Source organism: Mandrillus leucophaeus, unplaced genomic scaffold (assembly GCF_000951045.1).
Source record: "Mandrillus leucophaeus isolate KB7577 unplaced genomic scaffold, Mleu.le_1.0 Scaffold534, whole genome shotgun sequence".
In the NCBI taxonomy this organism is placed as follows: Eukaryota; Metazoa; Chordata; class Mammalia; order Primates; family Cercopithecidae; genus Mandrillus; species Mandrillus leucophaeus.
In genome coordinates this window covers 1,322,293-1,345,188 of record NW_012105742.1, presented here as the reverse complement: position 1 = coordinate 1,345,188, position 22,896 = coordinate 1,322,293, and the positions used below count along the sequence as shown (strand labels likewise).

The 22,896-nt window shown below is 44.1% G+C and overlaps 1 protein-coding gene across 4 annotated transcripts in view; it reads left to right on the top strand.

Moving 5' to 3' along the window:
• CTNNA1 (catenin (cadherin-associated protein), alpha 1, 102kDa) overlaps positions 1 to 22,896 on the top strand; it is a 150,934-nt gene that overhangs the window by 126,121 nt on the left and 1,917 nt on the right. For all 4 annotated transcript variants that reach the window (XM_011997243.1, XM_011997244.1, XM_011997242.1 and 1 more), the window contains 7 exons: positions 7,680 to 7,836; positions 14,424 to 14,624; positions 15,174 to 15,325; positions 19,154 to 19,264; positions 20,365 to 20,546; positions 20,719 to 20,824; positions 22,420 to 22,554. In XM_011997243.1, coding sequence (XP_011852633.1) covers positions 7,680 to 7,836; positions 14,424 to 14,624; positions 15,174 to 15,325; positions 19,154 to 19,264; positions 20,365 to 20,546; positions 20,719 to 20,824; positions 22,420 to 22,554 — 1,044 coding nt within the window. The remainder of the gene's footprint in view (positions 1 to 7,679; positions 7,837 to 14,423; positions 14,625 to 15,173; positions 15,326 to 19,153; positions 19,265 to 20,364; positions 20,547 to 20,718; positions 20,825 to 22,419; positions 22,555 to 22,896) is intronic.

Genomic DNA, 22,896 nt, shown 5'->3' with positions numbered 1-22,896 from the left:
AAGGGAGATGCTTCTGACTAAAAGCTTCTCTAAGCATTTTCTGTGTCCTCCCATCTCTACCCTCCTGTGCCTCCCACCCCTCCTTGACTGAGGTCTGCAGGTGTAACAGCCCCCCAGAGGTGTTGTGCTCTCTTCATAAGGCTTGCATATTGATACTGGTCTGTTGCTCTGGTTTTTTGTAATGTCTGATTTCAGTATCTTAAAATTGGAAAGTGTTTCCTACTTTTTTTCTGGAAAAAATCTATGTATATTTGGTATTAGTTCTTTGTATGTTTGGGAGAATTTACCAGTGAAGCCTGGTAACTGGTAAACTCTAGCTGGGCCTGGAATTTGCTTTGTGGGAAGGTTTTTAATGATGAGTTCAGTTTCTTTAATAGACATAGGGATATTTAGGTTATTTTTTTATTCTTGAGTGAGCTTTGGTAATTTGTCTTTCATTAATTTTCTACTCTTTATTTTTTTCCTTCTGCTTGCTTTGGGTTTAATTTGCTCCTTTTCTAGTTTTAAAATCGGAAGCTTTAACTCATTGCCTTGAGACCTTCCTTCCTCCTTTTCTAAGGTAACATTTAAACATTTTAATACTATAAATTTTCCTCCAAGCACTGTTTTAGCTGCCCCACAAATTTTGATTATGATGTGTTAAATATTATAGTTAGGATGAGCAGGAAGGACTTACTGAGAAAGTGATGCATAAACAAAGACCTGAAGGAAATGACAGAGCAAACCACGGAGGATGTCTCAGGGGAGAGAGCTCCAGGAAGAGGGAACAGCAAGTGCAAAAGCTTGGAGGAAGGACATCAGATACCTAAAACAAGTTTAGGGGTTGCAGGGCCTTTGGAGGCCTTGGTCATAGGCCTTTTGTTTTTGAGATGAGAAACCATTGAAGGGCTTTGAGTAGAAAAGTGACATGATCTTACTTAGGTTATAACAAGATCTCGGCCAGGCGCAGTGCCTCACGCCTATAATCCCAGCACTTTGGGAGGCCAAGACACGAGGACCACTTGAGCCCAGGAGGTCTAGAACAGCCTGAGCAACATAGCGAGACCCTGTATCTATAAAAATAAAAAAACTGCCAGGCAGAGTGGTGCAAGGCTATAGTCCCGGCTACATGGAAAACTGAGGTGGGAGGATTGAGTCCAGAGGTCGAGGGTATAGTGAGCCATGATTGTGGCCCTGCTGCACTCCAGCCTAGGTGACAGAGTGAGACCCTGTCTCAAAAACAAAAAACCAAGATCTCTCTAACTTCTGTGAAGAGGGATAGACGCAGAGAGGCTTTTTAGGAAATTGCAGTACACAGAATAATGGTCTCCCAAACATGTCAATTTCCTAATTCCCTAAACCCAGGAATATATTACCTCACATGGCAAAGGGGACTCTTCAGGGATGAATAAATTAAGGCTCTTTAGATGGAAAGATTATCCTAGATTATCCCAGTGGACCCCCCAATATAATCACAAGTGTCTTTATATGAGGGAGGCAGGGGCATCAGAGGCAGAGAAGAAAATACGATGAAGGAAGCAGAGGCTGGCCGCAAGTCAAGCAATGTGTGCATCCTCAGGAATTTGGAGAAGTCAAGGGCTGGCTTTTTCACTAGAACCTCCAGAAGGAACACAGATCTGATGATAATGTTGTTGATTTTAGTTATGTAAGACCCATTTCAGAATTCTGACCTCCAGAAACTGTAAGATAATAGATTTGTGTTGTTTTAAGCCACTAAATTTGTGGTAATTTTTATTACAGAAGCAATAGACTAAAACAGATGATATTGTACTAATCCAGGCCAAGAGTACAGTGGATATGGTGAGCACTGGTTAGAGTCTGGATATATTTTGAAGGTGAAATTTGCTGAAGGATTAGATGTGAGGTGAGAGAGAAAGAGAGTCAGGGAATATAACACAGTTTTGAGCTTAAGCAGCTGAAGGACGGAGTTCCCATTTATTTTGATAAGGAAAGATGGTTTGGGGAAAGAGATCTAAGTTTTGGATATGTTAATTTTGAGGTGCCTATTAGACGTGCAGGATGCATGTCATGTTGAGGGAAGAGGTCTGAACAGGATGTATAAATGTGAGACATCACCAAGGGAGTGAGTCTCCCTGAAGGAAAGGTCTGAGTGGAACTGGGGTCCCTAACTTTGAGAGTTTCAGAAGGTGAGCAGTGGCCAGCACAAGAGCCTGAGGAAGTGCTGTCAGGACCAGAGCCCCAGAAGCTGGCAGTGTCTTAGAAGCCAAATGAAAGAGAGAGGAAAAAAAGGGGTTTCTGGGAAAAGATTAGATGAGATTGCCCAGGGGTAGGAAGAGTAGAAAGAGTAGAGAAGGCAGCATAGAACTGAGCTTTGAGGAAATCCCAAGAGCGTAGAAGACGACGAGACAGCAAAGGAGACAAAGACAAAATAGCCAGAATGATGGAAACAAAATGGAAATAGTGTTTGAGAAAATCCAAAATCCAATCCTGAAAGAACACTTTACAAAGTAGGAATAGGAGAGAACTTCCTTAGCCTGATAAAGAATCTCCATGAACAGTCGGTAGCTAACATTATACTTAATGGTAAAGACTGAATGCTTTCCCTGTATGATCAGAAATAGGACAAGGACGTCCACCCTTGCCACCCTTATGTCACACTGTACTGGGGCTCAAGCCAACAATAGCATTTTAAAAGTTAACGATCAGCACAGTGATCCTGCCTAGTTGGGGGCTCCTTGCAAATTTAATAGTAACATTAATTTTTGTTTTTAAAGTTATAAATAAGAGTAAACTCCACCCCCACCCAATAGCTGTTTTCTCATCATTTTTACTTTACCTTAAGTGGTCCATTCCTGTCCCTGTTTTTCTACTGCTGTTTTGGTGTTTTCCTTACTGATTTACATAATATTGTATATTTAATCTGTAATATATATTTAAATATAGACATACATAATTGTATTTATAGGTTGACTTCTCCCATTGTTATTTTGAAATAGAATTTTCTAAGACATAAATATTGTGACTAATGATGACTTAGTACATATGGCGACTTAGTATGTAACCGAAGTGACTTTTTTAAAACTTTCATTCAGTTTCGTTTTTTTAACTTTCATTCAGTTTTTTTTTCTTTCTTAACTTTCATTCAGTTTCATTGAAACTGATTGTTTCTTTACAGATTTAACCTTTACATATTTCATATGAATTGCTTTGTGGGAGATCTGACACTCCCTTCATTTTTTCCTGGCATATAGAAAAGCTGTTGATTTTTACTATTTTACATTGTCTTTAGTTATATTAATGAACTTTTATTCTAAGAGTTTTTTCAGGCCAGGTACTGTGGCTTACACCACTCATCCCGGCATTTTGGGAGGCCAAACCGGGTGGACCACCTGAGGTCGGGAGTTCCAGACCAGCCTGACCAATACGGTGAAACCCCATCCCTACTAAAAATACATAAATTAGCCAGGTGTGGTGGCACACACCTGTAATCCCAGCTACTCAGGAGGCTGAAGTGGGAGACTCACTTGAACCTGGGAGGTGGAGGTTGTAGTGAGCTATCATGCCACTGCACTCTAGCCTGAGCGACAGAGGGAGACCCTGTCTCCAAAAAAAAAAAATAATAATAATTTATATACTTCAATTTTCTGTGTAATTTGCATTGGAATGTGTGATTTTTCTCATTTTTCTAACAGCTTTTCCTATTATTTTCATTTCTTACCTTATTTCATTGGCTAGAAAGTCCATTATATTATTATTTAACCAGTGGTGACAGTAAGTATTCCAATTAATAACGTCTTGATTTTTTAAGGTAAATGATTTTATAAAAGTTTCACAATTCAGTGTCGTGTTGGATGATTAAAGTAGTATGTTAAGGACATATCTATATATTTTTTAAAAGAGTGATAGGGTCTCACCGTTTCTCAGGCTGGAGTGCAGTGGCATGATCGTGGCTTACTGCAGCCTTGGCCTCCTGGGTTTAGGCGATCTCCCCACCTCAGCCTCCCAGAGTGCTGGGATTACAAGCATGAGCCACTGTGCTCAGCCAGGACACCTCTTTCTATTCCAAATTTAGTAAGAGTAATCAGAAATGAGTATTTAATATTATCAGCTGTCTTTTGTACACAATTCTGTAATCAAAATGAGAAAATTAACCTTAGGCAAGGTGCTTCCCCTCATTATACTGTATGTGATATATTACAAAGATTTCCCTTTGTAGTGGAAAATACTTAAAACATATAATTAATTCCCTGCCCATGTTTACTTGGCTTTCTTAGGAAACATTTTTACTAGCCCGATATTCTTACAGTGCATAGCTCCACTCTGATACATGGATACATTATTGAATTAATAAGTTAATTAATGAAGAAAGTGGTCTTACAATGGTGAACACATCTAGTGGATAAGGAATGGCAGGAAGGAATAAGTCTCTTGGATGAAAATGTGGGAGACCACAGCATAACATGTGAGAAAAACAAGGATCTCTTCTTCCAAATTATTGCCTAAACCCAGGCACTTATGGAAGTGTTGGGCTATTAATAGTTCATAAACTGGGATGGCTCAGTTCCCTATGCCTGTGAATCTATAATTGATAGTCTGATAATCTACCAGTTCTAACTGTTTAGGAGAGAAGAGGAATAGCGGCACCAATCTAATGGGTCTGAGTCTTCTTTAGTCTGTTATCACCTCCAGCCTTTGAGGGCTAAGTTATAACATTCTTGAATACCCCTCCAGTAAATCGGGAATTACACCCATGATCCAAAGCATCTGAAAACTCACCCCAGACTCCTCCATTCAGGGCTGCCCCCACACTCCTGCCTCATCCAGGTCCAGCACTTTCCTCTTGTCTTTGCCTCCTTCCCAAGTTGCATGTTATAAACACATTTACTGGGCTGGGCACAGTGGCTCATGCCTGTAATGCTAGCATTTTGGGAGGCCAAGGCAGGCGGATCACAAGGTCAGGAGATCGAGACCATCCTGGCTAACACAGTGAAACCCTGTCTCTACTAAAAATACAAAAAATTAGCCAGGTGTGGTGGCATGCGCCTGTAGTCCCAGCTACTTGGGAGGCTGAGGCAGGAGAATCACTTGAACCTAGGAGGTGGAGGTTGCAGTGAGCCGAGATCACACCACTGCACTCCAGCCTGGGTGACAGAGGGAGACTCCGTTTCAAAAAAATAAAATAAACACATTTACTTCTAATAACCCATAAGCACCTTGTACCTAAGAATCCTACTAATTATTCTCTCAGCCCATTTTCATACTACTCTCATTATTCACTTATTCAATGAATACAGCTGAAGGATCTGAATAGACATCTCTTCAAAGAATATAAAGAAACGGACAATAAGCATATGAAACAGTACGTGTCATCATCAGCCATCAGGGTGATCACTTCAGATCTACTAGCATGTCTAGAATTAACCAAAAAAGGGGAAAATAACAAGTGTTAGTGAAGATGTAGGGCATGGTAGCCCTCATACACACTGGTGGGATGTAAAATGGTGCAGCCACTTTGGAAAAAGGTAAAGCAGCTTCTCAAAAGGTTAAACACAAAGTTTACTATATTTCCCAGCAGTTCTACTCCATTCCCAGAGAAATAAAAACATAGAAACGTGTATGAGCGTTCATAGCAACATTATTCATAACAGAGTGGCAATAATTCAAATGTTCATTAACTAATGAATGGCTAAATAAAATGTGGCATGGTCATATAACAGAATCTTATTCATCAACAAAAAGGAGCAAAGTACTGGTACATGCTACACATCAATGAACTTTTAAAACATTATGTTAGGCCGGGAGCAGTGGCTCATGCCTGTAATCCCAGCACTTTGGGAGGTGGTCAGGAGTTCGAGACCAGTGTGGCCAGCATGGTGAAAACCCGTCTCTACTGAAAATACAAAAATTTGCCTGGCGTAGTGGCGCACTCCTGTAACCCCAGCTACTTGGGAGGCTGAGACACAAGAATCACTTGAGCCTGGGAAGGGGGAGGTTGCAGTGAGCTGAGATCGCGCCACTGCATTCCAGCCGGGGTGACAGAGCAAGACTCAGTCTCAAAAAGAAACACACACAAAGCAAGTTACAGAAGTCCACATGTTACATGATTCCATTTATCTGAAATGTCCACAATAGACAGATCCATAGAGATAGAAAGTAAATTAGTGGTTGCAAAAAAAAAAAAGGGAGGGGTAAGGAGAGTTATGGGAAATGGCTGCTAATGGATATGGATGGGGTTTCTTTTTGGAGTGATGAAAATGTTCTAAAACTGAATATGGTGAATGTTACACAACTGCAAATATACTTTAAAAAAAACAATGAAATTGTGGCCTTTAAATGGGTGAATTGTAGATCGGTGAATTTTATCTCAATAAAGCAGTTTTTTGTCTTTTGGTTTTTTTGGAGACAGAGTCTTCCTGTTTGCCCAGGCTGGTCTTGAACTCCTGGGCTCAAGCAATCCTCCTGCCTCAGCCTCCCAAAGTGTTGGGATTACAAGCTTGAGCCACCATGCCCAGCTTGTCTTTTTGAGGTGGAGTCTCAGTGTGTTGCCCAAGCTGGAGTGCAGTGGTGGGATCACAGCTCACTGTACCCTTGACCTCCTGGGCTCAAGCAGTGTTCCCACTTTGGCCTGTCAAGTAGCTGGGACTACAGGTGTGTGCCACCATGCCCAGCTCATTTTCTTTATTGTTTGTAGAGATGGGGTCTCACTATGTTATCCAGGCTTTAAAATTAATATTTATTTTATTTTTTTCATTTTATTTATTTATTTTTTTGAGATAGAGTTTCACTCTTTTTGCCCAAGCTAGAGTGCAATGGTGTAATCTCTGCTCACCGCAGCCTCCGCCTCTCGAGCTCAAGCGATTCTCCTGCCTCAGCCTCCTGAGTAGCTGGGATTACAGGCGTGCGCCACCACATCTGGCCAATTTTGTATTTTTAGTAGAGATGGGATTTCACCATGTTGGTCAGGCTGGTCTTGAACTCCCGACCTCAGGTGATCTGACTGCCTTGGCCTCCCAAAGTGCTGGGATTACAGGTGTGAGCCACTGCACCTGGCCTAAAATTTTTATTTTTAAATCTTAATAGGTTATACATTTTTTGAGCAGTTTTTTTGTCAAATATCCTTCCGTTAAGAAGAAAATGAAAAATACTTTTGCTTAGATACAATGTATTTTTCATGAATACATTTTGATAATGTATCGAGAACCTGAAATGCCACATTTTCATCACAAGATATTTGTGGTGAGTAACCAGAACAACCCAGACATCCTACAGTAGGAGAATAACAGTGTGTCCATAACATAGAATAATAAACTTAGTGTTTTAAACATACATTTAATGATATGGAGAAGTATTTACAGTAAGAATCAGGATAGTCCATTTTAAGTGGCATATAATTCTAACTGTATTTTTTGATGTGGCTATATATGTGTCTATATGAGGAGTAAAAAGCCTAGAATTTAGTGTCACTGAAAATGGTAGACTTGCCACCATGAATAAGCTAGTACAGTTAATTTTTTTTTGTTTTATCATTGTCCATAGTTTGCAAATAAAATATGTATTACTTCAACCTCACCATATAAAACCTGTAGTTTAACACTCTTCCCCTGTCTTTGTGATAGTTAGGATAGAGCATGTGGTGTGATGTCTCCTAGTGAAATGCATGTAAGGCAAAGCCATGACTCTGAAAAAGAGTAAACAATGAAGTTTAATATCTTTTGCAGGTTATTAATGCTGCATTGGCTTTAGCAGCAAAACCACAGAGTAAACTGGCCCAAGAGAACATGGACCTTTTTAAAGAACAGTGGGAAAAACAAGTCCGTGTTCTCACAGATGCTGTCGATGACATTACTTCCATTGATGACTTCTTGGCTGTCTCAGGTAATGAGCTGGTTCCCCAGAGAAGTATGTGAAGATGTTCATAATTACTTTTGTCTAAGTTGTATTAATGGGCAAACACTCCTACGTCTTGGCAGGTAAATTATTCTAACAATAATATTGTGCTGATTTTCATTTTAATGCTTAAAAAGCCATCAGCTACAGGGTTTTCAAGTGACAGCTACTGGGAAGTAGCTGGGGTTGGAGATGTTTCCCTTGATAGGGCTGGTCTGAATCCTAGGAGCATGAATTAGAAACCTGGGTGGCAAAGGCTTATCCCTGCTTGTATAGAGTGAGGTCTTTCAACTGGGGCCGGTAGAACACTATGACCATCCATCATCCCTCTTGCTGCCATTGTGTTTAGAAAAAAACATTGATCTGTGTCTTGGTGGAGACTGTGGTTATTTGTTATGAGCCTATGAAACTTAGGAGAAGAAGGGATTCTCAACATCATCACCTTTAGTTTCTTTTTAAAAATAATTTCTTCCCTTCTTGGAAAGCCTCTCTTCTGTCTCTCAGAGATGATCGCAGTCATAGTTTATCTGCCTACTTTTCCAAAGACAGAATGTCTGCATGATGCACAGATAGAAAACAGAGAGGAAATATTTAAGTGCCATTTAATTATGAACTTGCAAAAAATAAATCTGGGTAATTCACCTCACAAAAACAGTTGATTTCATTATATAAACATAAACTGGTAATGACTTAGTAAATTGCATTCATATAGAAAATGTCTGTCAAATGCAATTCAGTGTTTATCGCACAGAGATAAATTTCAATCCCATCTTCTTAGAGTTGAGTAACTATAAATGCATTCTCCATTTAACGGGGCCTCTGTTGCCCTTTGCTACACGGCTTGTTCTCTGAAAGTGCCAGACTTCCTGAGGCCAGTGGCTGTGGGCAGAATCAGTGGCTAAGTTTTTGTAGGGCTGAAACTACCTGTCACCCCAGGGAACCACAGGCTAGAACGTGGCAGTAGGGCTCAAAACAGAAGCGGGGCTTAAGTACATGCACAGCACAGCCCTCCAGCAGTGACCTATATAAGGGTGACTGTGTATTCTGCATACCAATGCCTCCCTGTCTTCGCACTCTCTCCTTAGGACGGGTAGTCTTGGCTTAACTTGAGAAACTGAGGAGCAGGCAATCTGTAAACTGCAAAAAGTAGGGGGTAAACCATGTTGCTGCAAGACTGCCAAATTGCAGGTGTTGGTACTTTAAAACAAAAAACTCATTTGCAAGCACATCTTTGCAGGTGCCAAAAATGCAGCAATGGCTTTTTTGGGAAATCTTGGCCTTCTGTTGTTTTTCCCAATGAAGTACTGAATTATTCTTTTTCATCGGTTTAGAGAAAAACATTCCACCTTCACAGCACACTTTTAAGCAAACAACAAATTCTGAAATCTAAATGCAGAGCCCTCCTCCGGATAAATACTACATTCTTAAAGTTACTTTTTTGAGATTAGGTTGGGTATGTCTCAGGCTTGGTCTCAAGGGATTTTCAGTCCTCCTTATAACAAAGTAAAATGTAACAGCATCAAATGTCCCTCATGCACCATTCATCAAGTCAGTGAAGAAAAGGGATTCTGCAGCAGCATTTAGTGGATTCTAGGCAATATCTTTAGGGCGTGTGACATAAAAGAATGGTAAAGAGAAATCAAATTCTTTTAACAGATACACTGTTGTCTGGTGAGTGTGTTTCGTTTTTATGCAAATGTATGAGAGTATAAGAGGGGATTGATTTGATGGAAAGGAGTTTAGACAGTTTCTATTTAGCAAAATCATGGAACAATTCTTTCAGTCAAAGGTGGTGGTGTTTTTAGAGCATCTGAATTTTAGAAGTCTACCTGGTGTGTTTTTCTGATGTTTTGTCACAGCCTTGCTTAGGAATGTTAAGTAATTAAATTACTAATAGGGCAAGACCTTTCTTCATAATTCCTCTGATTTATACAATATGCTTTTTGGGGGGAATAGATAAAGGATGGAGACAAGCAGATTCCTGTGCAGGTTTCTACTGGAATGACCAGTTAATTTGCAGCATTCAGACTCCTTTATACTCTTACGTACATACCTTACCCATGGTAGCTTTAGTACTTTTTTTTTTTTTTTTTGAGATGGAGTTTTGCTCTTGTTGCCTAGGCTGGAGTGCAATGGCGGGATCTCGGCTCACCACAACCTCTGCCTCCTGGTGGTTCAAGCAATTCTCCTGCCTCAGCCCTCCTCCCGAGTAGCTGGGATTACAGGTGCTTGCCACCATGCCCTGCTAATTTTTTGTATTTTTAGTAGAGACAAGGTTTCACCATGTTGGCTAGGCTGGGCTCAAACTTCTGACCTCAGGTGACCCACCCGCCTCAGCCTCCCAAAGTTCTGGGATTACACGTGTGAGCCACCGCATCCGGCCCAGCTTTTTATTTCAGGGGACTAGAGATACTTCTCCATCTCACCTGACACACAGCCTAGGCAAGTGTCATCTGCAGCAGTCACGGGCAGTATTTAGATGAGAAGCCACATCTTGGCCCTGACCTGACCCTGCCTCATTTGTCAATGTCCCCTGGCCCTAAAGCATAGTGGTGCTTTGGTGGACCCATAGTGAGATGGGCTTGTTTTTGAGTAGGGGGCTGCCTGGCAAGTGCCCAGCACAGGATCTGGCTTTTGAGGTAGGTGGGCTTCGTAGCTTTTACTAAACGAACAGCAGGGATGCACCCTGACTCCTTGGAGTGTTTGTTTTCTGCTGTCTCCTGGGGCTTGAGGCCCTTTGATACAGTGTGAGAGGTTTTATGTAGTATTTGCATTTGTGATTTTCCACCATCAAATTCTTTTACACTCCATGGGGCCTGGATATTGGCTATAGCGCTGTCCAGTCACTGAGAACCCGTCCATGAGGAAATCATTTATGGAGTAGGGCTTCAACTCCTTTGTTCTGGATATTCTGCCCCATTGGTTCCAGAAATTCCCTCATACTTAGAACAAGTCATGTCCTGATCTGTGGCTCAAAAAGTAATAGTCATCTTGTGTATAACCTGGTGCAGCCACCAAGACCCCATGCCAGCATTTTATGAGGCTGTAGGGCAGGGGAACTTTGGTCATTGCCAAATAATGTGACAGTCGCACTTGCATAGAAAGAGAGGAATATGCATGATACCTCCAGGGAGGAGGGGTAGGGTCTCCTCACCCACAAGCTGTTCTATTCCAAATGCTGCCTTGTAAATACTGGAGATGGTTTAAAATGGTAGCATTCAGCAAACCAAGAATATATTTATATTGACCAATCCCTTAAGGAGAGTGGTTTGAAATTCATCAAAGTGATAGAGACTCTGAATTTCACTTGGATTGTATTTGATAAACATTTTCCATGGAAATGTTATTGATTTCCATTCTCTCACTCTGCTTACATGTTGCAGTTTTGGCTCCCTTTTTTTGAAGATGCAAGTGATTGTTTAGAGAAGCTGTAATTGGGTTTATTAAATTTTTTACTAAATGCTCTTAGAAACAATATAATGCATTAAATGCTTTGGAGCAACACTTGGAGTGGTAATTTGTACTCTCCTTCATTAAGTGTCAGTGTGTCCAAAATATTTGGTCTGATTGGGAGGTCATTAAATAGAAAGATTACTGTACCTAAATGTTGGTTTTGTGTTTAATAGCAGAAATGCTAAACTATAGACAGAGTTTCTGTCTTTGGAGGAAGTGGTGAAGTTAGATTCGTGGTGATTTTTTTTTTTTTTTTTTTGAGACGGAGTCTCACTCTGTTGCCAGGCTGGACTGCAGTGGCGTGATCTTGGCTCACTGCAGTCTCCACCTCCCGGGTTCAAGCGATTCTCCTACCTCAGCCTCCTGAGTAGGTGGGATTACAGGCACCTGCCATCACACCCACCTAATTTCTGTATTTTCAGTAGAGATGGGGTTTTACCGTGTTGGCCAGAATGGTCCCAATCTCCTGACCTCGTGATCTGCCCGCCTCAGCCTCCCAAAGTGCTGGGATTACAGGCATGAGCCACCATGTAATCAGAAATCACCTGGCCGGTGATTTTTTTTTTCCTTTTTAAGCCTACTACATAGAGTTTACATGGCAAGCCCTCAGAATAGTTCATGTCACAGGGTAAATCCTCTACATAAAGTATGAAACATCGTTTTCATTTTCTTTGTGTGCAGCAGCCCTGCATACGCTGCATGCTATAAAGATACCCAGGGCAGAGGGTACAAAGAAGAGGCTCTATTGCTACACATTGTAGACTGAAGTTCTGACATCTCTTATGGAGAATGCCAATCGGCATCGTTCCTGGAGGGCAATTAGGTACCATACTTCTACTTTAAACACATATACCTTTTAACTCAGCGATCTCATTGCTAGACATTTTCTCTAGGGGACTGTCACAAATGTTTGCCAAAATACCTGTATAGGGATGTTTTCTTCAACCGGAATGTCTAAGGGAAGATTGAATAAGTGAATTATAGCCCCTCCATCTCTTCAGTAGGGTACTATGCAGCCATTAAAATGGATGAGGTAGATCTGTAGGGCCATACCTAGAAAGGTTTTCAAGTGAAAAAGATACAATAGTGTCCATAATATAATTCCTTTTATATTCATTTACATATAGTCCATATTTTATATGGACTGGTGTGTGTGTGTGTGTGTATGATTTTTTTCTATTAGAAGCACACCTATAAATCATGTGTTGGACAGCTGTTCATGGGTACAGATTTGTGTGTCTACTCATAGTGGACCTATGCTGTTTCCTTAGCTAAAATGATTTATGGTTTCAGTTAGTGTGGGCACAGCCTGTCCCCCTCCGTTAAACAGTGAACTCGCACCTCCCCGCATCAGGTTCAGTTGTGGAGAGGAGGCTGGGTGCTCTGTCCTGGGCGGCAGCCTCAGCGAGGCTGGGGCTTTCCTAGAGACAAGTGTTTCATGAGGGTAGAGAATATTACTTTGTTCAGCTTCCTGAAGTGGGGAATGTTACTCTAAAAAATGGCGTACCCTTTCCTGGTTTAGGTTCATCTAGAAGAAGGCCAGGATGAATTCAAGAAAGTCTAGATGGATTTAAAAAAAAAAAAAAAAAAAAAGATGTATCTAGACAAAGGTTAAAAAATCCTTGGTAGAAGTTTGGGTCACTTTGTTTAATGAACGGGAAGGAATGCCATACTTCATTGATTCTGAAACAGGGATGAGTCTTAAAATCAATGATATGAGAAAATATTGGTTCTTAGTTTTGTTATCAACACACTTTCTTTCCATTTTATTCCTTTCTTTTCCTTAGCAATGCAAGTTTCATCTTAATGGTATCGTGTTAGATCCAGTAAAAGCAACAATTTTTAACCCAAGACCTTGTATGGTCAGCCTGCTCAGTACATTTTTTAGTTTGAATTATTAGAGTTTATATACTTCAGAAATGCTTGTGATGGGCTCCAAATCCGTTTATTCTTGTAATTGGTTTAAATGTCCCTCTTAAAATGTGTTTATGTTAGAAGTTTAATATGTTTACTCTTTCATTAGTTCATTGGTATAAACCCTGGCAAGTCTCATAATCTGTAATTAATAGAGACCAAAATATGGTCTTAACTATATTGCAGTAATCTAGTTTTCCCTTCTCTAATAAGAATTCTTACTATTTCCTGGCCTTCTCTGGAAAGGTATTTTTTGTTTGTTTTGGTTTTTGTTTTTGAGACGGAGTCTCACTCTGTTGCCCAGGCTGGAGTGCAGCGGCATAATCTCGGCTCACTGCAACCTCTGCCTCCTGGGTTCAAGCCATCCTCCTGCCTCAGCCTCCAGATATGCACTTTAATGGCTGCATAGTTCCCATAATTTACTTATCCACTCTTCTCTTGGTTTGCTTCCACGTTGTTATTATAGATGAGTTTGAGCAAACTCTTTGTGGTGGGGTTCCTAAAAATGTATAGTGTCAGGCTTTTTCCTTTGAGGAAAAATAGTTTTGGTGTTTTGCCCAAATTCAGCTGTGTGACTGTTAGGAGCCACCCATCAGCTTCATAGGAGTCAGGGGTTTTCACCTCTAGGGACCCTTCAAATATCACAATAAGCCTATCTGTGTACCATGAAGAGGGTTATTAAATAGTTCATCTCATGCCTCAGGCTCCTCTAGAGGAGGCTTCAACCTGCTTTCCAGCACCTTCTCCTATCCCTGGGCTGTACTGGCTTCTTGGTAGATTGTCTGAATATCATCAGCATCTCCTGGAGGGAGAGGGAGAGCGGACAGTGGACTTTTGTTCTAATTTAGCCTTTCCTTTATTTGGGACACAGGGTCAGTGAAGCTAGAGGAAGAGAAGTTATTGATGCTTCTGTGATTTTCTGCCAGGCTTACAGAACAACTGTGTCTCAAAGATGGGCATGTCTCCTGTTTTTTGTTTTATTTTGTTTTATTTTTAAAGCCTGGAATGAAGATTGTTATTCTTGAGGGTGATAACAGGTTTAGTTTCTGTCTCTGTCACTAGTCACTGGTCTCTCCAATGAAATATATGTAAAGCTTTCAGCACTGTGGCTGGCACCAAGCAAACAATAAATGATAGATGCCAGCTTACAGTTGCCACCTTCTCATAGAAGGCCTCCTTCCTCATTCAGCTTTTTGCTTGTTCTCCAGAGAATCACATTTTGGAAGATGTGAACAAATGTGTCATTGCTCTCCAGGAGAAGGATGTGGATGGCCTGGACCGCACAGCTGGTGCAATTCGAGGCCGGGCAGCCCGGGTCATTCACGTAGTCACCTCAGAGATGGACAACTATGAGCCTGGAGTCTACACAGAGAAGGTTCTGGAAGCCACTAAGCTTCTCTCCAACACAGGTACGGGAACTCTAGCTTTTCAGTGCTCGCACACACCGCAACCTGAGTAGGGCAGGCCACCCGATTAGCCCAGCCCTGTGGTGAGGAAGGAGGAGTCGGGAACTCAGATTTGGTCTCATGGCACATTGGGCTCCTGAGAAGTTGGTCATAGCCAAATTCAGGCCTCACAAGCATATTTTCTTCATGTGTATCTCATGAGTAATCATGGGACTAATTCTAAACACACTATTTAAGATGAATTTCTGAGTTTAACCTCTTATTAGTGAGTAAAGACTAAATTAAGGTAGGTCCCATTCTTAAGCAAGGCTTCAAGTTAGTCTCACTTCCAAGTTCTCAACCATCCAATCCCTCTGTTGCAGAGAAAAAGATGATTTGGGTTGTTGTAAAATACTGCATTTATTTCAACCATAAATACTCCTCACATAGATAGAAGCAGAGGCTCTTCATCATAAGCCTCACCTCTTTCTGTCTAGCTGAGTGATTCAGGGAGGGTCAGGGGAATGATGCTGCCTGCGTACCAGGACATCTGCTGTGCCCCTTTCTCCACAGTCATGCCACGTTTTACTGAGCAAGTAGAAGCGGCCGTGGAAGCCCTCAGCTCGGACCCTGCCCAGCCAATGGATGAGAATGAGTTTATCGATGCCTCCCGCCTGGTATATGATGGCATCCGGGACATCAGGAAAGCAGTGCTGATGATAAGGGTGAGTAACTGCATTTCAGACGTCTTAACAGCTTCTTTCTTATCATTTGCTAAACTTGAGCAATGCGTCATTCTAGAACTCGGCAGATGCGGTAGCAGTATATTAAAACCATGAATCTAAAAGCTGTTAGAATGAGATATATTTAATTATGTTGTCTAAAATGACTGTTAGTTGCAAGTTAGAGCCCAAACTTGGGCCAAGTAGAGGAGCTAGCCTGAGTTGATGATTTAATTTAGGATAAACAGTCTCTACAACATGAGGCTTCAGTTTGAGTTAGGCAGGAAATTATAGAAAATAATGGTTCTCAAGCTAGTATCAGAGAAGGAAGTCTTTTCGTAATGCAGATTCAAGTTACTGTTCACATGGAGTGCCCCTCTCTTCGGAGAGGCTGCAGGCAGACAGGCTGATGGAACCCCAGGGTGTTGCGGGGAGAAGTGGCCCCAGGTGATGCTCCTAGGCTCATGGCCAAGTGCTGAGCCCCTTTCCCCATAGCCAGAATGCCTGGAGGGCCTGTAGCAAGGGCAGAGGAGAAACGGGCATCTGCGGCATCTGTGGTTGAGCTCCCGGCTTACCGTCCTGCTCTCTGACACTATTCCTGTCTTCATTCAAGAATTATCCTTCCAGCCCCTGGGCGTCTCAGTTTCTTGATGTCTTGTCCTCCTCCACCTCAGCCTCGTGGCCATAGCCGTACCTCAGCTTTTGTCACTGCCTGCCATTGTCTTTGTCATCCCCAGCAGCCCGGTTCTATTGTTGAGGTTGCGCCCTTGAGTCCTGCAACTCCCAGCGAGCCTTTGAGTCCACTGTGGGGTCTTCAGTCAGTTGGTCCTCCCTGTTTGACACTCACTCAGCCCCTTGTGTCCTTGGTTCAGTCTTTTTTCAGCTTTGAGTCCATAGTTGAATATTCTCACTCCTCTGCCCAGCTGTTTCCTTACACTTGCCTTGCAAGGTGCAGTCTTAGCAAGATCCTGCTCTCCTGAGCACAGTGCAGATGGCCACAGCCACGCCGACGGAGCCGCAGAAGCCGCAGCCATTTGTGGGCCCTTGCTGCCCTGCAACAAGTGCCCGTCCACCCACCCACACCTGTGCCCCTGTCCTATTTGGCCCTCTTGCCGATTTCATTGAGGATACTGAGGCAGTTAGTACGGCCACCCCGCTGCATCTATGCCTGTGTGCTCTGCCTTCCTCCTAGGACTATGGGCATTGCTGTTGGTGCTTCTGGCAGAGGCCGTCCCTTGCATGTCCTTGTACTGGGGTCCCAGCTTCTTCACCCCCTGCCTTCTGTACCTTTCCCCAATCCTATGATGATTTCTCCCATTTTTAAGGGGAAAAAAATCTCTTGACCCACACCCCTACTCAGTCTCCTTGGCTGGTTTCTCCCCATCTCCTCAGCCTGTGAAACATGGGTGTGGCCTGCTGGGAAGTCCTTGGCCTCTTCAGAGTCCTGTCTAGAGGCCGACTCTCCTAAGTTCCACACTTGCCTGTGCACCTTGCTTCCTCCCTCTCACTTGCTCCACCCAGGCAGCACATGTTGATAGTGACTCCGTCTTCCCTTGCTCATGCGCAGACCTCGGATCTTTTATTTCCCTTTTGTCCCATACCCCACATCCGCTTTATCTGTGAATTCTTTTGGCTCTCCCTTCACAGTAGAGAACCTGAACATGTTCTCACCCTCGTCCAAGCCACCAGCACCTCTCACCCGGGTTCATGCAGGTGCCACTCAGCTGGTTCCCCGTTCCAATCCTGGGTGCCTATAGTCTCATGAGCCACAGGGCAGCCAGAGTGATTTCTCTAAGCTTCAGTCACATCATGTTATCCTCTGTGCCATCCTCTCTACAGGCAGCCACGTCATTCTTTATGCCGGCCTACAAGGCTTTCTAGGACTAGAACCTGTCACTTCTCCAACCTCATCTCCTGCTGATCTCCCCTTGTGCTCATGGGGTTCCAGGCAAGCCGGTGACATAGGGGCAGTGAGCTAAGCCCCCCTTCTGTGGCCTCTTTGCTATTCACGCAGTTCCCTGGGCCAACGCCCCTTCCCCACAGCCTCAGTGCTGCCGCCCGCCCCGCCTACCCCCTCCTTGAGAGCACCTTCTCATCACACTTTTCGTAACACCCGCATGGAGTTAAAACCTCGCTTTATTCCTCTCTGCTTTCTTTATACACTGGCCACTTTTGATGTGTCATATAATTCATTTGCTTACTTTGTTGCCATTTCTTCCATTAGAATATGCATGAGAGGAATTTTTATCTGTCTGTCACTTTGTATCTCTAGGGCCCAGAATGCTTGGCAGAGAGAGAATGAATGAATGAATGAATGAATGAATGAATGAATGAGAGTACTCAGTTTTCTTGACAAGAACGGTTCTTGGGTCTGCGATGGGGTCCTGGGAAGGCAGAGATGATGTTAGGAGGTGGTCCTTTGAAAAGCCCCTTAACTGATTGCATGCCAGTCCCGAAGGCATGTGTGACTGCAGTGTTAAAACCGTCAGTGCTGGCATTGTGTTTTGTGTCACCAAGTCCGTCGGCCTCCAGGACCTCACGCGGACATGCTGTCTGGTGCCATCTGAGTGAGCATCCACTCCTTACTCATCAAGGGACAGGCCCAGCCTTTGCGCAGCACGCTCTTGGTGGCTCCGGAATGTTTCTTGCGTATCTTCTTGTTTGAACCTCACAGCAAGTCCTTGGGCTGCGCTTGGACTAGATCCTGGTACAGATGAGGGACTCGCCTCACTGCCCTCCTGTCACAGGCCAGCCGGCTGGGCTGAGTGCCAACCCCAGCTGTTCTGCCTGCTGCCCCCTTACTGATAACTGCCAGAGGACAACATTATGTTTCAAGTCAGTAGCTAATCATGAGAGGCTGGTAGTTGGTACAAAATAAGAATTTTATTTCATAATTAAAGCAAAGAGCTAGGACGAGTAATCAGTCCCTTGGGTATTTACTCAGCCCTTACCTGTCATATTCTCCCCTCTTTTCTTTTGATGAAAGTCAAAAGAATACTTTAAAATTGCCTATTTTTACTCCTCCAAGCAGCCTTGGTACCCTAACAGAAGGCTCAGTTATTTAATTTTCTTTTTGTCATAAAGTAGGAAAGTTAAACAAATCTGCTTAATACTATACAAAACACCTCTATTTTTAAGTCAGTACCTTTTCTATCCAGGACAGTTCTCATCTTTGTCTTAAAATACAGGTGTTGGGGAAGTAAATTAGGAAGTAAAAACCTTATGTCACCGGGCACGGTGGTTCACGCCTGTAATCCCACCCAGCATTTTGGGAGTCCAAGGCAGGGGTGGATCACCTGAGGTCAGAAGTTCAAGAGCAGCCTGGCCAGCATGGTGGAATCCTGTCTCTACTAAAAATACAAAAATTAGCCGGACCTGGTGGCGTGTTGCCTCTAATCCCAGCCACTTGGAGGCTGAGGCAGGTGAATCACTTGAACCCGGGAGATGGAGGTTGCATTGATTCCAAGATCACGCCACTGCACTCCAGCCTGGGTGACAGAGCGAGACTCTGTCTCAAAGGAAAAAAAACAACCTTATGTCTTATAAAGAAATAGTGAATTGACTCAGTGATAGCCATTGAGCCCCACACACAGTGAAGCCAGCGCAGGCCTGCTGTGGGCCAGGCAGCCCAGCGCGTGCAGCAGTGAAGCAGAGGCTCGAGACAAATGCTGAGTGATTGTGACTTTATTCATCATACTGTTCAGAACACTGCACATTAAAATCCAGAATTCTGGGCCTCCGTGCACCTGGCCAAGAGGCTCAGGGTGGCTGGGGGCTGGTGGCCTGTGACCCAGAGATGTGTCTGACTTGTGATCTCTGTCTTGGTGGCAGACCCCTGAGGAGTTGGATGACTCTGACTTTGAGACAGAAGATTTCGATGTCAGAAGTAGGACAAGCGTCCAGACAGAAGACGATCAGCTGATAGCTGGCCAGAGTGCCCGGGTAAGGAAGCGCTCCGTGGGGGCAGTTCAGCTTGTGCTGCCACCTTCCCTGTCCCCTTTCTCGTTTCCAGGAAAACACCCTCAGTATTCAGAACACCATTTCTCTCTCTCTGGCAGTAGACTGAAGTTAAACTAAGTTGTGGCACCTGCTAGTCACTTGTAGCCTCCTCAGCTAGAGACAGAGCAGGTCCTGGGCCGTCTCTGCAGTGCCCTGGGGCTTTGGTTTACGATAGAGCCCTGGGTCAGGAAAGGGCTGAAATTTAGTCAATGCAGTGTTTGTTGAAAGGATCGTGAAATTTGAAAAAGATTGCTGCCTTTAGCCATCTCAGTGATACCATGGGTATGAACTATTTAATTATTCATGGGTTTAAAAAAATAACAGTGGTACATTCAAGAAAGCCAGTCAGAGCCATTGCATTCATTTGAGTCATTAAATCTTCAATCAATAGCATTTATGTTTTGGGGAGGATGCCAAGAAATATTTCTAAGGAGTCTTTGATTTCACTCCTTGGAAATCTGTCGTGAACAGCAAGCACATCGCTGCCTTATGTGCTGCTCCGTCATGAGCACTTTGGGAAGCTGAGAGGGAGGAGCTTCAGCCGCAGGTCTGTGGGCTGGAGGTGGGCAGCAGGCCTCCAGGTGCTACTCGAGTATGGCCTTAGTGCTCAGCCCTCTTTCTTCAGGTGTACATTCTAAAGCCACTTTCAGTTCACCTTGAATAGCTGGAAATGTCCACCAGGGCCCACCAGGGAAAGGGTTCCACACTTTCATCAACCCTTTTTCTCATTTCTTGTCTTATATTAAAGAATTAAAAAGCAGGTTCTGTCCCTGCACAGTTGTGATTCCAAAGCTTCCGCATTAGCCTTCCACCCCTCGCTGTTTGCTTCCACACTAAAACTTGTGCTCGAAAGTGGGTCGGAAATTCAGGCTGCTGTAAGTGTCTGCAAAAAATGAGAGAAATAGCCCTTTAGGCAAAATGAAATCTGTTAAAGCATTATCCTACCTATGCCATAGATTGCCTGTTGGAAATATTCTTGGCTAATGCACTCTGAGAACTTCATATTCTTTTTATGTAAGAGCTCTTTGTGCTTCTGATCACAGGCGATCATGGCTCAGCTTCCCCAGGAGCAAAAAGCGAAGATTGCGGAACAGGTGGCCAGCTTCCAGGAAGAAAAGAGCAAGCTGGATGCTGAAGTGTCCAAATGGGATGACAGTGGCAATGACATCATTGTGCTGGCCAAGCAGATGTGCATGATTATGATGGAGATGACTGACTTCACCCGGTGAGCAGCACCCTGGCCCCACCAGGCTGCACAGGGGCCACTGTCTTCTCCACAGGTCACCTGCACAGCGGCTTAGACAGCCCAGGCCATGGGGCTTTGTGGACATCTGTTTTCTACTCATCTCCAACTGTGAGGGGCTTCGCATACAATGATCCTTGTTCTCTCTTCTCAGAGGTAAAGGACCACTCAAAAATACATCAGATGTCATCAGTGCTGCCAAGAAAATTGCTGAGGCAGGATCCAGGATGGACAGGCTTGGCCGCACCATCGCAAATCACGTAAGTGACAGACCTGCCAGGTGGGTCTCCAAGCTCCTTCTGGGACTCAGGCAGCCTAGCCTGGTCCATTCAGGGTAAGTTTCATGGGCCACAGCACTTTTGCCACCCATCTCTAAAAATGGTTCTTACTAATCCCAGCATAGATTTGTAAGGATTCTCTAGAGCAGATGTGGATGTCCTGGAATCTTCCGTCACTTGTAGCCAAATTAACCTCTGCTGTTGTCTATTATGTCTCAGTTCCCTCTCTGGGCAGGGGCCGAGGGCAGCCAGAAGCCATGTGGCCAGTGCTGTGGAAGGCTGGTGTGCCCAGATGGGGCCAGGTTTCTTCATCCTCAGCACTGTGGCTCTTAGTCACCCTGCCGTCATCCCCCTATTCCCTCACACTGATAGGTACAAAAATATGGTTCATATCACCTGGAAATTGTACAATATGTTTCATTTGGTGTTTTAAGCCTGATCAAGAGAGGCTCTTCTTTCTCAGTTATAGTTTTTCTCTGTAGTTAACAAACCTCCCCACCATTTCCCTGAAATATCAAAACTCTCAGCCTCATCTAGGCCACAGGATGTGTGAGATGTCCCTCTTTACTCAAGCCAAAGATTGTAAAGGCATCCTTGACTCCCACACAATCGGTAATAGGGCCTATTGCTTCCATTAGCCAAATATATCTCAACACAAACCAGTCTTGTCCTGTCTGCAGAGCTCCATAGCCACTCGGACTACTGCGGCTACTCCTGATTTCCTATTCTTTCCTCTCTCCACTTCCTTCTGCATCCAGCTGCCAATACTGTCATCTGAAAATGCAAATCGCATGGCTGCCCTGCTTCCATGACTACTTAGAATACAGCTCATCTCCAGTATGGTCTGCAGGGTTTCAGTTCATACCACTCTCTGTGGTGTACTTTGCTTGCTGTGAACACTTGAGAGGTGCTCTGTTTCTTCCTTTGGGTAAAGCTTTCTAGGCTGGTCCTAATCTGGGAGCCTCTAAAACCCTGAGATATGGGGGGAGACAGGAACTGGGCAGGGGCCACCCTTTTCTCTTTGACCATCCCCGACTGCTTTTTTTCTTGCTTTCTTTACTCATTTATCCTCCACCTCAGCCTGCAGTGAGTGGCTTTTGTCATCAGGCCTTAATAACGCAAAGTGCCTCGGAGCAGAAGAGCTATTTGTTTACTTAGCTCAAAACATCTGGACTTTTCTCCATAGCCAGGCTCCTACTTGCTGAGCCGGCTTGTTCTCACCTTGAGGGGCACAGGCCTCCACCCTGCCATGTGGGGTGAGGGGATCCTTGGCCAGGGTGGTTTCCCTGCTGTCACAGGAGGGAAGTCAGCGGGAGGCTCAGAAGGCCTTGGCTGTACAACCAGTGCTGTGCGGCACAGCCAGGGTCCCATGAATGACTTCCATCAGCTCACCTGCCTCCCTCCCCAAGCCGAGTGTAGGCAAGGGCTGTGACTGCCTCAGGTAATTGGGTGATTTTGCTCCAGCAAGAGGACAGGAAGCATGTGAGTGCCACCCTGAACCTTTAAGAAACAGCCATGGGGTGGGAGGTGCTTGGTCCAGGCCAGGGTGCTCGGTGCTAAGCGTGCTCTCCCTTCAGTGCCCGGACTCGGCTTGCAAGCAGGACCTGCTGGCCTACCTGCAACGCATCGCCCTCTACTGCCACCAGCTCAACATCTGCAGCAAGGTCAAGGCTGAGGTGCAGAATCTCGGCGGGGAGCTGGTTGTCTCTGGGGTAAGCATTAGCTGAGAAAAAAGAGGGCCAGTGGGAACGTGCTGACCCTTGTCAGAAATGAAAGTCACTTCCTATCCACATACACACCTGCCCTGGGAAAGTGTGCTGAGCAGAAACCCCAAGTCCTGTCCCAGCCTCCGGAGACCAAGGTCTGTCCATCATCTGTTCCCTGTAGAACTGTGACATGTGCGGGCCACTGCAAGGGCTGAAAGGCTGGCCTCCTCCCCTTTGCTGGCCACTCACTGGGAACAAATTTTTAAAAATCTTCCTTGGGACCGGGCGTGGTGGAAGGTGCTTGTAAGTCCCAGCTACTTGGGAGGCTGAGACACAAGAATTGCTTAA